Source organism: Lepisosteus oculatus, chromosome 28, assembly GCF_040954835.1.
Source record: "Lepisosteus oculatus isolate fLepOcu1 chromosome 28, fLepOcu1.hap2, whole genome shotgun sequence".
NCBI lineage: Eukaryota > Metazoa > Chordata > Actinopteri > Semionotiformes > Lepisosteidae > Lepisosteus > Lepisosteus oculatus.
The window spans coordinates 5218301-5234514 of NC_090723.1; the positions used below are offsets into that span (position 1 = coordinate 5218301).

At 45.7% G+C, this 16214-nt stretch overlaps 1 protein-coding gene across 1 annotated transcript in view; it reads left to right on the forward strand.

Annotated features, from left to right (window-relative positions):
* kcnh4a (potassium voltage-gated channel, subfamily H (eag-related), member 4a) overlaps positions 1–8320 on the forward strand; it is a 50563-nt gene extending 42243 nt beyond the window's left edge. Inside the window, exons 13-16 of the mRNA XM_015362224.2 lie at positions 485–858; positions 1506–1612; positions 2668–2744; positions 4362–8320. Of these exons, the coding sequence (XP_015217710.2) occupies positions 485–858; positions 1506–1612; positions 2668–2744; positions 4362–5519 (1716 nt within the window). The 3' untranslated portion in view covers positions 5520–8320. The remainder of the gene's footprint in view (positions 1–484; positions 859–1505; positions 1613–2667; positions 2745–4361) is intronic.
* Positions 8321–16214: the final 7894 nt, after the last annotated feature.

A 16214-nucleotide genomic window follows, 5' to 3' on the forward strand; every position in this document is an offset into this window, starting at 1 on the left:
CCTACATGCTACTACTGTACTGTGCACTGCAGTCTTATCTGTGCTTTCTCACCTACATGAAGGTGAAGTGTGGAAACAGACTGAAGGAGTTATTGCTTCTGCAAAAACAACCCTTTTTCTCCCATCACAGAAGGCAGTTCTGTAGTTAATTGCTTTTTAATAATACCACTTTCTGAAATTAAAGATGCTCTTTAAATGTATCCAAGTGGATAAATCAATAAGTAAAATGAATAATCATAACCCCCACTTTATGAGAGGGGTCTGGGATGATTGTCTTGGCAAGATTGGAGCTAGGGCTTGAATAGATAGATGAAATGGAAGAGCCAATAATTCTCAGTACACATCGCCTTGCTATGAAGCTGGAAATGTTGACACTAGCCAGGTATCCCCATTGTATCTAGTTTACCTTCATACCAAAATTTCCATGCCTGTGTTTGCACAGTGGCCAGGGGTTGAGTCTGATGGGGCTGTTTTTCTTTCCCAGAACCGCCTGGAGAATATCTCGACCTCTGACCACAAGCTGCCGTTGATCGTGGAGGATGAGGATGAGCCCGAGGAGTATTTCCACCTCTCGCCCGCCACCAAGTCCCGCAGGAAGCTCATGCTGCCCAGCCTGAGCAGCCCGGTGCGCCGCGGCTCGCTGGGGAACCTGCTGGGGGACGAGCTGCGGCAGTTTTCGGCCCTGCGGCGCTGCCGGTCCCCTGTGAGGGGCAGCCGGGGCAGGAGCCCCTCCCCACAGCACCAGAGAGAGGAGCCCCAGTGCGCCGCCCCCAGCGCTGAGGCCTGTGCCAGCCGCAAGCCTGCCAAGCTCCTCATCCCCTCGCTCAATTGCTTTGGCCCCCCTGACCTCAGCCCCAGGTGAGAGGGGTCCCCACCAAAACCAGGCCAGGGAATCAAACAGACCTCCAGAAACTGTTCTCTCCAGAAAACATGCCATAACTTTCATCTAACTGAATACACTCCAACAAACAAGCTCTCAGCTCTCATAAGCTCTCAACAATCTTCAGCTGATCTGGTCTGACGCATTTCCAAACATACTGTTTGCTGGGCAGTAGCTCAGAATAAATTGATGAAGCCATTTCTCTGAAAGGTGGTTTGGTCCTATGGTGATCTGTGGTAAAAGAGACATATAATACTATTTTTCAATTCTTCAATTTGTTAATGCAGTAAGCTGACATAGAGCATGTAGCTCACTGAAGAGTTAACAGCCCCTACAGAAAGCAAAATTGTGCACCTTTATAGTGTGCAACGTCTTGATAATAGGCTTGCCTAGATTGGCAGCGCTTGAGGGCATACAATATCAGTGAATTAAGCACAAATTGCAATTTTCAACAAGTAAGAAAAGAAGTACTTCCATTTCATAGCAGCGATAATGCAACAGCAGACTCAATCAAATTCCTGATCCCACATCCTTCCTGAAGTCCGTGCCAGGTGAATCAGATAAAGGCTCCTCAATTGTGCACGCTCTCCTTCAATTATGATGTCCCTGATCTTCTTCTTTTCAGAGTTGTCGACGGAATTGAGGATAATGGGCGGACGTCAGAGGCACACACGTTTCACTTTAACGTTCAGCACGGCGAGGCAAAGGCCAGCGAGGAAAGTTTTGTCAAAGGTATAGTGGCGGTGGACGTGGGTGTGGGCAGCCTCTGCTTCCACCATACTGTACCTGGGGCCCAGAGAATTTCAGATTGTGGCCATCTGAATTCGGGACCAACCGCGGTCTGGGTGTGTGGGCGTGGTTCGTCGCCTCAGACAGCCAGTGACTCTCTCTGGTAGCGCTTTATCGCACAACCTTCTGGCCAAGAAGGAAACAAATTGTGCAGTACTGTGGCAACAAAACTGCTCAATCCATCTGGACCTTAAGATCCCAGACCCTGCCCAGAACCATCGACAGCGGGAACCTGCAAGACATTCTTCTAACTGCTGAGATTCTTCTCTCTCAGGGGCAAAACCTCCTTGATTGCTTTCTTGTGGAAAAAAGAATGTAGGAAGAGAAAACAGGCATTCCTTAACTCTAATCACTGTGCTGAGCTCCTCAGTATTGGGCAAAGCTACTTTTAAAAAGTAATCCATTAAAGATACAAGGTACTTGTGTAAAGGATTACTTTTGAAAATGAATAAGATTCTGGGGAAAAGCGCTTTTAAGAGGAAATGTATTTAACCAGTAAGTGCACACAGACTACGTAGATCACTGAAAAGGGTGGCTTTTTAAAAACACTATGGCAATCAAGTCTACCAGTACAGGTAATCAGGAGAAAATTAACATTGTTGTCAACTATTAGTGATGATCCGAGTCTTGAAGGCACTGGAAAGTGTTTCATGCCAATGCACTTGTCCTCCTGTCTTTTCCAGGGCCTCACCAATAGTTTCCATGATCATATCGCACAGCATGGCTGAAACGTAGGGTAGCCCCTGCTGAATATCATATCGGGCCATTGCAGACCTCAGGCGTGGTGTTAACCGGAGGTGGCTCTGGAGCCTGTCTCGTGCTCCTCACACCAGACAGCCAGTGACGGAGTCAGTTCATGTAACTGGCAGTGGGGAGGGTGCAATGCATTGGCAAGCGAGAGGAGCAGATTTGTCCCCACTGACAAGCGGACCCTGCGAAGAGGTTCCTTCTCAGTGTCGTCCTCTCACCGCCTTGCGTGTCTGCTTCCCACTGTGCAGAAGCCAGCCCCGTGAGCGCCACCCTGCTGCTGGAGACGGAGGAGGTGAGACAGAGCATCAGCCGGCTCAACCAGGAGGTGAGGATCAGTGAGAGAGAGCTGTGTGTGTGTGTGTGGGAGGGGGGAGGCTGGGCTTGAGCCAGTCAGGCCTGCAGCGCTACAGCCATGGGGAAAAAGCTAACACCTCCTCTTCCACCTTTCCATCCTGAGTGCTTTTATTCCCATTGAAAATGAAAGGGTTGCAGGAATGCACAAGGGCAACACAGTGGTGCAGAGGTTAACATTGCTGCCTTGCAGCGCTGGGGCTCAGGTTTACCTGGGATGCTGTCTGCCTGGAGTTTGTATGTTCTCCCCGTGTTTGCATGATACTTCCTCTAGGTGCTGCAGTTTTCTCCCACAGTCCAAACACATACTGGCAGGTTAATTGGCTTCTGGGAAAACTGGTCCTGGTGTAAGTATGGGAATGCAGGGTGTCTCCTGCCTTCTGCCTGTTGCTTGAAGGGATAGACTCCAGCTCCCCCATGATGCTGTATTGGATAAAGTGGTTAGAAAATGGATGGATGGATGCACACAGTATTTTCCTGACCTCTAGTTCTGAACGGTGCAAAGAAACGTTATTGTAAACTTGAAAACCACTTGGGTTTGGTTGCTAATGGAACTGTTTTCCAAGAGGATGCTGAGCATGCAGGAGCAGAACTGGAGGGGAGATAAAAAACTAGGGCAGAGAAAATGAAACAGAGACAAAACTTTCTGTTGGGATGGGGAGAATGAAAACCTCAGCAGCCAAGCCAGGTGATCTGCTGAATCAGGGAATGTGAAATAAGTGCTATTTTTTCCTCTCTCTATCCCCCTCATTCCTTTTGAATTTCTTTTCCAGTGTATTTCCGTTTCCCTCTGGGGAGTTCTGTGTGTCTAAAATAAGAGACCACGTCGGTAGCTGTGGAGAGATGGGACCGGCTCTGTGTAATTTGTAATCCGTGTGACAGCAGGGCTTTGCACACCTGACTCTGCTGCTGCAATTAAAAATCAGCACAGAGGAGGTGTGTTTCAGCAGCCTGGGGGAGAGGGGGATGGGGAAGAGTTGGACTGGGAGCTTCTTGGACTCGGTTTCCAACCTTTAAATGAGGGGGGGGGGATTGCAGATTGATTGTAATTCATCATCAGAGGCAATTTAAGGAAAAGTCAATAGACGGCCCTTTCTCAGATAGATAATTCTTTATATAGAACTCTGCTGGGCATTTCACTCACATGCTCTTTACAGGTATTGGGGACTCCCCTCCACCACCAATTTGCAAGTCCGCTCACCTCACATCAGCTCTCAGTGGGGAGGAGAACAGAGTGATGGAGCCAGTCCATAGATGGGGATTATTAGGAGGCCATGATTGGTAAATGCCAGGGGGGAAATGTGGCCAGGATACCGGGGTAACACCCCTACTCTTTTCAAGAAACACCCTGGGATTTTTAATGACCATGGGGAGTCAGGACCTTGGTTTTACGTCTCATCCAAAGAATGTCCCCACCACCATACTGGGGCATTAGGACCCACACAGACTGCAAGGTGAAGCTCACTACTGGTCTCCTTAACACCTCTTCCGGCAGCAACCTTCAGGTCTCCCCTCCAGGTACTAGCCAGGCTCACACCTGCTTAGTTTCATAATTCCTGATGCTTTACCTTTTTTTGACCATGCCTTGCAGATGAGCCACCTCAACCAGGAGGTTTCCCAGCTCACCAAGGAGCTCCACCACATGATGCACTTCCTGCAGGCCCACATGGCTGTGCAGCACTACACCTCAGCCCTCTCCTCGTACCCTTACGGCGTGCAAATGGTCTCCAATCCTCCTTCCAGCAGCAGCATCGGAGTCAGCGAGTGGCAGCCCCGAGTCTCGTACAACCTGGCCGCGGGGATGCACATGCATCACGAGCCTGTGAACATGGAGCCCTTGAGCCACGGCAAACCTTGGAGTTACAGTGGAGCCCCTGGTGGCCGCGGTTCCACCATGGGCGGGCAGCAGGTGGAGATGGAGAACTACCTCCCCTTGGTTGATCACTTCCATCCTCCTTCCAGTCCCCGGGCCACCTGTTTTCATGGGGGTTGCTGTGCAGATGCAGGCAGAACTATGAACCCAGGGGCAGAGGGCAAGCAGAACTTGTGCCAAGCCTCCGGAAGCACCACGGCTCCCCAGCAACCCCAGAACTGCCCTTCGTTGCTGAACCCTAGTGGCGTCTTTGCAGGATTTGCTACAGCTCCCCAAGCTGGCTACAGTGGTGCCTCACCTCATAGCGGACAACAGCTGCGGTCCTCAGTGAATCTCAGCCAGTCACACCCGACCCTGTGCCAGCCAGCGCCCCCCAACCCTGAATACAATTACTCCAAGTCCAACACCCCGACTCCAGTCCATTCGGCACTGATTACCCCCAGTTACACTCATCATTATACCTCGGGGTCCCCCAGCCACGTGCATTCCAGCTCGGGCCCCAAGCACGAACAATTTGCGTGTCTCTCCCTTAGTCCCAGGCAGAACGACCCGGTTGGCTCCAGCCCCTTGCACGTCCTTGAAGTCGGCTCTTTGGAAATACGGGGTCCCATCCCATCTGCCTCAGCACCTTCCCAAAATTCCAGGAAACCGTCTTTGGGCTCTCAGGATTCGAATGTATCCGGGACCGAGACCTCAGACTCTGGCCATCCCCTCTGTGACACAGGGAGTGCAGATCACATTGGTTTAGAATGTCTGTCCACTAAGTCAGGGGCCACTGAAGGAATAGACATGGAAGCCTCAGAATCCAGGAGATCCAGCATAGGAACACAGACTCAGGACAATGAAGTCTTCTGGAGCTTAGAGATGGCCGACTAAGCCTCGTGTTCTTTGAAAGGATGGCTGGAATGTAGAGGACCTGACCAGCAAGCGAAAGGGAGTGCAAACATGCTTCCCCATCCTGGCTGATCACTGAAATTTGCTTTCTCCCGATGGATTTGTGTTGTTCACATTCCTTGTTACGCTCATCTGTATTGATTCAATTATAACCTCAATTCCTTGATTAATGGAATTGCAGTTGTCTATGCAAGGGCATGAAATCCACACTGAGTCTTTTTCTTCTACAGCAGACATACACAACCAGCTCTAAAGACTAAAGAAATAGGAAACATCTAAGAAGGTATTCCTGATCATCTAAACAGTTCTCTTCCAAGGTTTTCTATGTATGCAAATAGTAATGCTACAGGTCTTTGCAAGTGTATAAATGTACAGTACATACTGTAGCTGCATTGATTACATTTGCTATGACCCTGACAGACAAGCAGTTACAGCAGTAAGTACAGGAAGGTCAGATCAGTCTTTGTGGTTAACGAACCTGGTGTCAAGAGGTGTTAAAACAAGGAATAGAGGAGAAGGTTTCCAAAACCTTTTAGAATTCTATAGCTTTCTGGATTTAGGAAAAGGCTAGAGCAGGCTTAGGTTTAATACTGGCATACCTTCACTTGTGGTAAAGAACTTCGATTATTTTTCCTAAGGAAAAGGCAGCACACTAAAATGATTTTACATTTGAACACAGCCCTGCGAAGAAAGCACATATCTTGAAGGCATTATAATAGTTTAAAGAGTTTTACCAACACGCATGATAAGTGAATATTTGGAACTGCACTGGAAACTCCAGTTTTATCTGTATTGTAAAGAACTGATATGCCTTTTCAATCTTTTTAAACCAATATATATCAAACATGTTTTCTATGAAGCGCGAACAATGCACTGAATGTTCGGGATATAACCAGTTTTTTTTATTGAATAGATGTTTCTTGGCATGTGTTTGTACCATCTTTGCAGGCAAACTGGGGACAAGGTTTTGTTGCCAGTTAACCATATGGGATATGGTAGCCTCAAATGTCAAATATACAGCTGGTTGCAAAATAAGTCTTTGAAGATTGCTTCTGTATGTCAATTTAATAACTTTTAGGTAATTTGGTGCACGCCGTTTAATCTGCAAGCATTCCTTTTTTGTGATTTGAACCATTTCAAATCCGCTTTTTGCAGTGTTTGTGTTATCCTTTGTCATTCCATATTGAGGCACCAGGCTGTTCCCCAGTTTTGCTGCTGTTTATTTCTAATATACAGCTTTTGCTATATTCTGTCCGTTTCGGCTGGGATTTGTTTGAATGCGTTTTGCTGCTACAAGATAAATGTTTTAAATCATTCTTTTGGTTATCGCAACCCTGCAAAAAAAAAAATCCCTGAACCACAAATACTTGCAAGCTATTCCCAAAGTAAAAAGCCATTGTTCTATTTTAGATTATATTGCTAGGGAATTAATGGATTAGATACTTTTGACTAATGCTTGTGAATGACTTAAGATTTAGGATAAGAATCTCTGCAGACTATTTTATACTGCAAGCAGAAGGTCATGTGAGGTTTATGCATGGTAGCATGCAAACATATTTCTGTTACTGAACTAGGATAAGTCTTTGACCTGTGACCTCCTTCAAGTAATTATTAGCTTGTAAGTTACTCCTTAAGCTGAACCAATGTATCTGTCTGAAACAGTCAGAAGGTGTATTTGGGTTTAAATAGCCCATATACATTGTGTAACAATTCAATATATACAGAATTGAAGGGTGCTGATGATGTTTCATGACAGTGTCTAGGCTTTATTAGAAGAGTCTCTCTCACTTTAAGAGATGTATAATCTACTCCTTAATAACATCTGCAGGGCTCAGCTGTCAGCCCGTTCATTTGAACAAGCTCACAAGGTGTCTCGGAATACCTCTCTTTTTTAATCTCCTGTAGAAAAGTATTAAAATTTTGATTGTTTAGGAGCAAGAATGACCCAAAGCTTTGTTCTCCCCTGGGCAAGTCTAGTCAGTGCACAGCATGTATTATTACATACAGTGTGTTCTAGAACTGATGTTTTAAAATCCTGTGTTTATAGGGACATGATGTTAAAATGACACTCATATCTGCTGTCTTGAAAATTTACAGTACTTAAAAAACATTTACATTCTTAATAGAGGGCAATAGAGTAACCCTGTCAAACTATATATAGCTTTAATGTAGTAGAAGCCACCATTAGTGCCATTACATAACTAAAATACAAAGCCCATATAATACTTGTATACTGTACAGTAGCTTCATTTTGTATTTGAAACTGCAATTGATGAAAAAAGATACAATTTTTCTAAAACGTTTTTTGCAAAATCCCAATTGAACATTTTCCTTGGGTTGTCAGAATCAATATTTTCCCATATCCAGGACTCCCCAGCACAGACACTCCAACAGGCAGAAACAGGGGTCATTTCAGCGTTTAAAAGACCATGGATTTGAGATTCATTGAATTGTAATTCACTGGGCAGGGAAACTGATCAATAGGATAGAAAATACTGGAATGTATGTATGTTCAGAATGCTGTTAGAGGAGGTAATTTATGTGTAATTGTAATCATCTATTAAGGAATGGTGCATACTATTCCCTTTCAACCTGTCTGTTTTTTACATGCACTTTGTAATGGCTGCATTCTGAAAGTCAGTGGACGCTGGCTATCATCCAGGCATTTGGAGCCTACCCAGAAGTTTGGCCTGATAAGGCTCCTGTTCCTTCAGGGACTCCAGATTGCATTACATAAGAACTAAAGATGGTTACAAACCTGAAGAAGTCATTTGGCTCATCTCAAGTTCATCTGAATTCAGAGATGCCTAAGGCCACATGAGTTAAAGGAGCTAGTCACTTTCCCATCCACCACCTCTTCCACAGTGGTCATCGTCTCGTGAGTGGTGCTACAGTAGGACAAGTGGTCATCCTGGGACATGCTGACCTACAATGATACACTGTCCACTGTGCAGTGAATTAATGAAAACAGCCTGGACGTTATTGAAAAGCACTTTAAAATGGCTCAGTCAGTCTGTTTCTATCTGAATATAGGCAGAGCTTTCACCCCTATAGACATGTTTTATTTCCCAAAGAACACTGCTAAAGAACCTAGATGACTTCACGATGAAGAAGCCCAGCACAGTACATAGGACCATAAGGAAGGTTACAAATGGTCCGTTTATTAATTAACGGTTAATTGAAATTCAGAGAGCATACCCTTTGTAATTTGTGTAATATTACACAAAGTGTATGCAAGGCAGCTCTGCAGTCCATGAACCATGTTGAACAAACACAGGGTTCGTGCAATGCAAGGTGCTTTTCAAAACTGACACAAAGTTGGTTCAGGCAAAGGTACTAAGAGATTTGGATGGACATAGAAATATAATGCCCACAGCTCCTCCCCTCTTCCAAAACAGTGTAAGTCAGGAACTGAGACAGCAGCCCCGTCTTCTTTGTTTTGAAGAAATTGGGTTTATTGCTTACCTGTACTTATTTCTGTAGCCACTGAATTCTACAAGTTCCTAAAGTACACCCCAAAGTACATTCATCAAACATAAAATCAAACCTATAGCCTTGATGAAACAGGTTAAGGCTTTGTCCTAAATGTATTCTTTTGGTGGCACATTTCTACGAGCACTTTTATAGCAAGATTGTTTCTATACGTGGTTATTTTGTATTTCCTGCTGAACGCAACTGTGATACCTACTGTGACTGCTTTCTAGTTGCTTGCTTGTATATCTGATCCATTTGTCAGCACCATAGAGATTCCCATTGGGTGAAAGATGGAGGCTCCATTCAGAATGGTCACGAATCTGACTGCACATGAATACAAGCAGTGCCATCTCTGGTTGGGTTGGGAAACAACAACCCTTTAAATTTTCAGACTATTATAGCTTTTCTTCCTGGTTCAAATCAAAGCAGATATTACAGCTGGGATAGATGCTTCTCCAGAATGTCTAGGGGTAATTTATCATCTCTTTTCAGCAGGGTAGCTATTTCCAGACAGCACTGAATAGCAGCGCTTCGACAATGAAAATTGGTTTAAGATTAATTAGCATGAAAATACAATGGCCACTGTTTCCTTATTGTCATTTGATGAATTTGTAAGCAAACTGTCTGAATAAAAAAAACACACTCTGCTTTGTTACTTACATTTGTCTCGCGTATTTTTCTGCCACAATCGAGGAAAAACAGGCTGTGCCAGGAAAAACAGGAATTGTTATCCCTTCCAATTTCCAGTCAATTCATTTGTTTCAAAGTAAACTTCAAAGATGAAAACCTCTAATTACAATTCATCGTTTTCAGGTACTTGTAACTTTGATGTTGCGTGTTACACGTTAAGTGCACGTTAAAATGCATGGGGAACTCCTGACTCTATACTTTAAAGGGGTAACTGAAGACACCTATGTATTAAAGCATCACATTAATCTTTCAGGCTGCTGATTCAGGAATCCCTGTGGGAGGTATGAATGTTCTGTAATGCTTTTCGTCCTTTAAAAACAAAGACCTTGGTTTAAAATTAGCAATGCGTAGCCTGGTGCACCATAGTTTTGTGCCTGCAGCCCGGAGTTTGGTACCACATGGTGGAGACTATGGCATTACGCAAGTGGATCTAGTCAGCTGAGCTCTGTTTTTTGTGAAGTACAGAGAGCCCTGTCGGTTTTTCCAGCCGTCTGTGGAACCTGGGAAGACGCAGGATGTTGCGTGGATGTGGGCAGTGCCGTCCCAGCACCACCTGAGCACCACCTTGCTTGCTGCCTGTCGCTGTCCCCCCCCCCACCATGTGACCCGATCCTCTCGCCTCCAGGCCGACGGCTGCAGCTCCTTCTGTGCCGCTGCTCGCCTGTCATGTCCCCCTGCACCGCTGCTCTGTTGCGCCTCGTGGGCCTGACCTGTGAGGAGTGTCGGAAAGCCTTTGCCCAGGTCTGATGGTCTGTGCTCTGTCATACCCAGACGGACAGCAGCTAGTGAGCAGGTTACTCCCAGGGCTCCGATTCCCCCATCTCTTCCCCCTGCTCAGCCGGCACCCAGTCCTCTTATTAATTAAGTCCACATTCGCTATTTAATTCCTGAAACGCCACAAGGAAGGTGCTTTGTCATCCGAGCTCCTGCTAGACTCAGTCCCGACAAGTTATTAGCGAACCGGATTGACTAGAAACCTCTGTCCTGTGACTTGGAACCTGAGATCTGAGGACTGAGAACCTGTCTGAGCCCTGTCCTGCCTACACCTTTCCCCTGGCTTTCTTCCCTGCCTGTCCCAGCCCCCCTCTCGTATTTTAACTGTCAGCCATTTTGTTTCTCTCTTCCTCGGCAAAACCCACACTCACACCTGTGCCCTAAGCCCCCTGCCTGCAGTCCAGGCCTAGTCTCACACCTGTGCCCCATGCCCCCTGCCCCCTGCCTGCAGTCCAGCCCCACACTCACACCTCTGCCCCATGGCCCCTGCCTGCAGTCCAGCCCCACACTCACACCTCTGCCTGCAGTCCAGCCCCACACTCACACCTCTGCCCAGACAAAGTGCCAGGAGGTAACAGCACAGCCTACTCCAACACCATGATGCCTGGAATTGCCCTTCTTGTACAAAAGTCTAATACACGAATCCCCAGAGCTGAGGAGCATGAACTGGGAATGGTGGGAGACCCTTGCCGATCAAGCCATTGTTTGCCGAAGTCCCCCTCTACGCCTCCGTTCTCAATTTGTCATCAATCAGTCTCAAGCGGTACAAACTGCAAAGTATTTCCATATCTATAATTTCTCCCTCCTTGGTAAAATGAGAGAGAATGTCAGATTTAATTACACAGCCGCAGAGTTGGGGGGGGGGCAACATCTGCTCCCTGTAATTTACACTAACAAGCATCAGCTGTTTCCATTGCTTTGCAGATTTTCTCTCCCTCTGTTAAATAAGAGCGCTTCAGACTTCAGTGTGTCAATGGAGCGGTCTTGGGCACTGCAGCAGTACTGCTGAAATACCTGGTGGCCAAGAGTCAGCTTCAGCATGCTACATTCATGGATCTACTGTGGGTTTTGATGAGGCCGAACTTTGCTGACCCTCCAGAGCTGTTCTCTAAGGGCATCGGAATGATTCTGGATAAACCCACTTAGTCTTCTTGGTTCCCGATGTCCAGCAAGTCTCTCACTGGGCTCATTAGATCTCCAGTAAAGCTGACCTGACGTACTGCAGCACATAAACCATCTGTGTAACAGTAGGACTGTCACTGCCAGTTGCTCCATGCTACAGAAATAATTCACATGAAATCCTTTCTCTGTACTGTCACACACAACAGACAGAAGAATGACAGGGCACAGTGGTCTTCTGTTTTGTAGTCGTCCTCTGGCTATATTACTCCCCACCCCTGGGAACTATTCTGACACTGGTCCCAGTGGTCCTCCTGAAAAAAGAAAAATTGTGCTCCGGAAAAAAAGATGATTGATTTTAGCCTGTGAAAAGGTCGCCGAGCTCTGTGACATACAGAGGTTGAGCCAAAAGGAAAATGGGACCTTGCTGTATTTACTGTAATGTCTGTGGAACCGCTGTCTTGTAAGTCTGTTGCTCCTGGGCTGGGGGGATTCCTGCAGGTGTGTCTACCTGGACAGCTGTGTGTGTCTTTAAAAACGAAATGGGGTTCGCTATGCAGGATCATCGTTCTGGTTCGTCTACAATTATTTAGTTCTTTCAGTCTGGATGATGTGTTGTCATGATGTCTTTCATCCTATTATGTGTAGAGCAGTGGGAGAGAAAGCTTTCTAAATGACCATGTGAGCAGGGTGCTGGGGTGTAGGATGTCGCAGTGCAGTTCAGTGCGCTGCAGAAGTAAGTTAGTTGGCTGGCCGTCGAGAGAGCAGAACAAACTCAATTGTCTGCTCTGAAATGGTTATTTTCAAGGGCTTTTTATAATCCAAATACAGCTCCACTGAACCTTTTCTGTTGGCATAAATGCCACGTCTAAGACATAACCTACTGTACATTTAAACACAACAGAAAGCAAGAGGCTATACTATGATATAGGAAGGTTTTAAACCCCCACCCAGAATGCTTATTCTGATGCCCAGATGTCCAAGAACGTCAAACCCTTTCAGTCTGCTAAACTTGTCACTGCGTGATTCAGACAACAGGTATACTGCCTTTATAACATAAGGAAACTATGCCTAAATTAATTCTGCAAGGTGCATTAAAAGTAGCACCACAACGGCAGGCAGCTTCTGTACTACATTTCTAAAACCCTGCAGTTGCGTAAGATTTTTCTACCTTTTGCAGCAGCAGTTTATAAACTGAAGCATCCTGCTGCGCACGTCCCCTGGGGGCTGTGTTTTTAGCTGCAGATGACACAGATCATCCATTTCGGCCGATCTCGGCGAGAGAAAGGAGCAGCTGACACAGGGAGCTCTGCAGTCCCCCAGGGCAGGCATGCTCTGATTGGAAGTGGAGGAGCAGAGTGTGGGCAGGTGAGCGCTGTGCTTACACAATCACCTGCCTTTCTTTGGTTTCCTGCTGCTGTTGCAAAAATTTTTTGGGCACTGCAGGATCTCAGATGTTCTGTCTTATAAAATTATCTGGGTGCGATTTGTCTAAAGAGTTCAAATTAGTATGTGTAGTTAAGACTTGCAGATTGTGTTTTGTTACCTGACTGATAAATTACAGTACATGTCTTAGGTATACTTCATATACTAACAGAACTGTAGGGTTTGACGTTGGCTGCTAATTAGGATATAATTACAGTGACATGCTAAGATCTCTAAAGGAACAAACACTCCAGGCTGATTTGTCTTCTGATTTTGCTCAGGTACAGTGCATCCTTTAGAACCTCACCTACCAACAGTAAAGGGGATCAGTGAGAAGGAGGTCAGCTTGGACGATCTCTGCCTGTCCCACCCTCCCTTACATGCACCTCAGCTCCAAAAGTCTCATCATTTCCCCCTGAACTCCTGCAATGGAGGAGACACCACTCTAAAATGCTGTGTGCTGTGCATTGTGGTGTGTTTTGCTTTCCTTAGATGGATGTTGAGCAGAGTCTTGAGGGAGTCCATGTGGCTAATGAAGCTCAGCCTTCCAGCGAAGTGTCGGCCCCCCGCCCCTGTTCCCACCCCCTGCGCCGCACCAGTCTGACATGGCCAATTAGCCAACAAGGGAGCACCTGAGCACATGACGACACCACCACACTCACAGGCACAGGCTTCCCTCTGGGGACCTCGCTGCCACAGCACAGACTTGCACGTAGCATGACCTCGCCACAGCACAGACCAATGGGACTGAGCTTGCGAATAACCGGAAGAGCCAGAAAAGAAGAGCTGGAGTAAGTGAGGTCTCGGTAGACCAGAGATTTAGGGAGGCCTCCCCAGTGGCTCAGCTCTTAAAGGCACTCACCAGAATCACAGGTTGAACTCTCTGATCATGCGTTTAAGCCTGGGTCATGTCACTGGCGTATTACTGACTGAGCACCACCAAGAGTAGGGTGGGTATAGTTGGCCAGGGCTCTCAGCATCACAGCGCCCCCTGCAGGCTACTGGCCACTTGCAGGCCTGCAATGCTTTAGATGAGGGACATCTCTGGCCTGCAATAAAACCATGGGACCTGGTCTGTCTGGTATGATACCTTATGAAGCACCAAAAAAAACCCCACATAAACTGAAGCAGTTTTGTATTCAATCTCTCCCACATCTCATCCCGAGAGGCGGAAGAGAAGATCATACCTCAAAACATTTGAGAAGCCCAATTCTGCAGTAATGGTAAAAAATGTTTTTTGTTACACAGCAAATTACCAATGCATGGAACAGATTAGACAAACCAGGTTGTGGAGGTGGATATGCAGGGATCTTTGAAAATTTATCTTAATGTGGCAGTTGAATAACACACTGTACAGGCAAATGATAAGCGCTGGTGTGTTGAGCTCACTGTTCTGCTCCAGGTTTGCTTACACCCATCTTAAAGTTTTTTTGGGGCTATGCTGGACTACAACAACACTATGACTTGCGATAATACACATTCACACGCAGTGACCACCTTGGGTGAATCATAGCTGTGTTGCAGTATTTGTAATGAATTTATGTTTTGTCGTAAAACAAATAAAGAAAAACAGAGGTAAGTGTACAGGTTGCAGAATTACCAAGCAAACCTGTCTTGGTTGTATCACACTGTTGTGCGTGCTAATTCTCAAAAGTGAGATGAGTGGAGATTTGTGTTACATAGAACTCTCCATATGCTACAAGCTGCATAGAAACAAATCAACAGGAATAATTGCTGGGATGCAGTTGTCTATGATCAATTCTTAAAATCATTACAACGACGTGGAAAGAGTTTTTCATTTTAAAGGAAAAAGGAGCTGCTTTCTGAGATTCTGCGGACAGAATTTGCATGCTTGAGGTGAACAGGACACTCGGTTGGCATGTGCTTACTGGCTAAAGCCCAGATTACAAAAGAACATAATGTTGTATTACCAGGTGTGTAGTAAATCGTGGAGCAGGTTAGCTTTCTCTTGCACACACTGGCTGTGATAAATGGGCTGCTCAACACCATCCGGCATATCCTGGAGCTGCCCCTAATGATTCCCTGGCTGACAATCTGTACAGAACATGAGGCACAGTCCCTAGGTGAACACTGCCCTCTAATGCACCACTGCCACATAACTCAGGCCTCAGCCGAGACCAAAGCCTTTCTGCCCCATTCTGATGAATGCATTAACTGCCTGTAAAGGATTTAAACACACATGCTATATTTTTTAATGCAGGTATAGAATTTCTTTGCTGATGTATCATGGTGGGCCTGGCTCATGGTATTTGTTTTAATTTTTCGCTGTTTAATTTTTTCCAGTATGAAGGCCAGGCAGAATCCATACTTGTCTTTGTCCAGCTACACACACAATAACATTGTAATCTTCCTCACCCGCATGGCCCTTCACACCCCTAGCTGGGAGGGCAGGCAGTGTCATGTTTGCTACCTTTTCATCCCCAGAAACCCTCTGAAAATGTCCCTGATCGTACAGACTCATGCAGCATTTACATGTGGTCTAATACTCCTCAGATCAAGAGGGGTCAGCGACCTTGGTTCTTGAAAAACCATAGTCCTGCAGGACTAACAAGCTTCTGCAGAATTAGTGCAGAATTGAAACACTTTAACTGGTACTAATTTGGCACTTTAACTGGTACTAATTGCTCAACTGTTGACACACAATACTATCTTTGTTAAATTCATTTTCTCTTCCCAGTTTCTTCCTATCGTTCAGCTTTAGTAAAAATGTACAAAAACGGTTTTTAAACCGACAAAAACCGACTGAGGTTAGTAATGGGAGCACGCCATCTGCTGTTCAATAAGGGGAACACAGCCTTGCAGAGACCTGCTGTGGTGTTACGAAGCCGGGACATATTAACCGTTGATCAGATAAAATGTATTGTCCCCTAGGGGTGACTTTTTGGGGACACGCAGTGCTTACGTCTGAATTCATCACAAAACATTACACATCACGTCGATTTACATCTAACATTACACAAACTATTACAGCATAGTCATGACATATTGTAAATACTAAAGTCTGTTACAGCCTAATCGGTTTATACTCACTGTCTAATAGATAAGGGAAAAAATGAATATTTGTATCTATTCGATCTGCATTTGCCAGAGGGAAGAAGCTGATATTCAGAATTAAGAATGTGAAAAAGATCCAATTTATTTATTTTTTAATCCACCTGTTTATGGGTGGAGCGG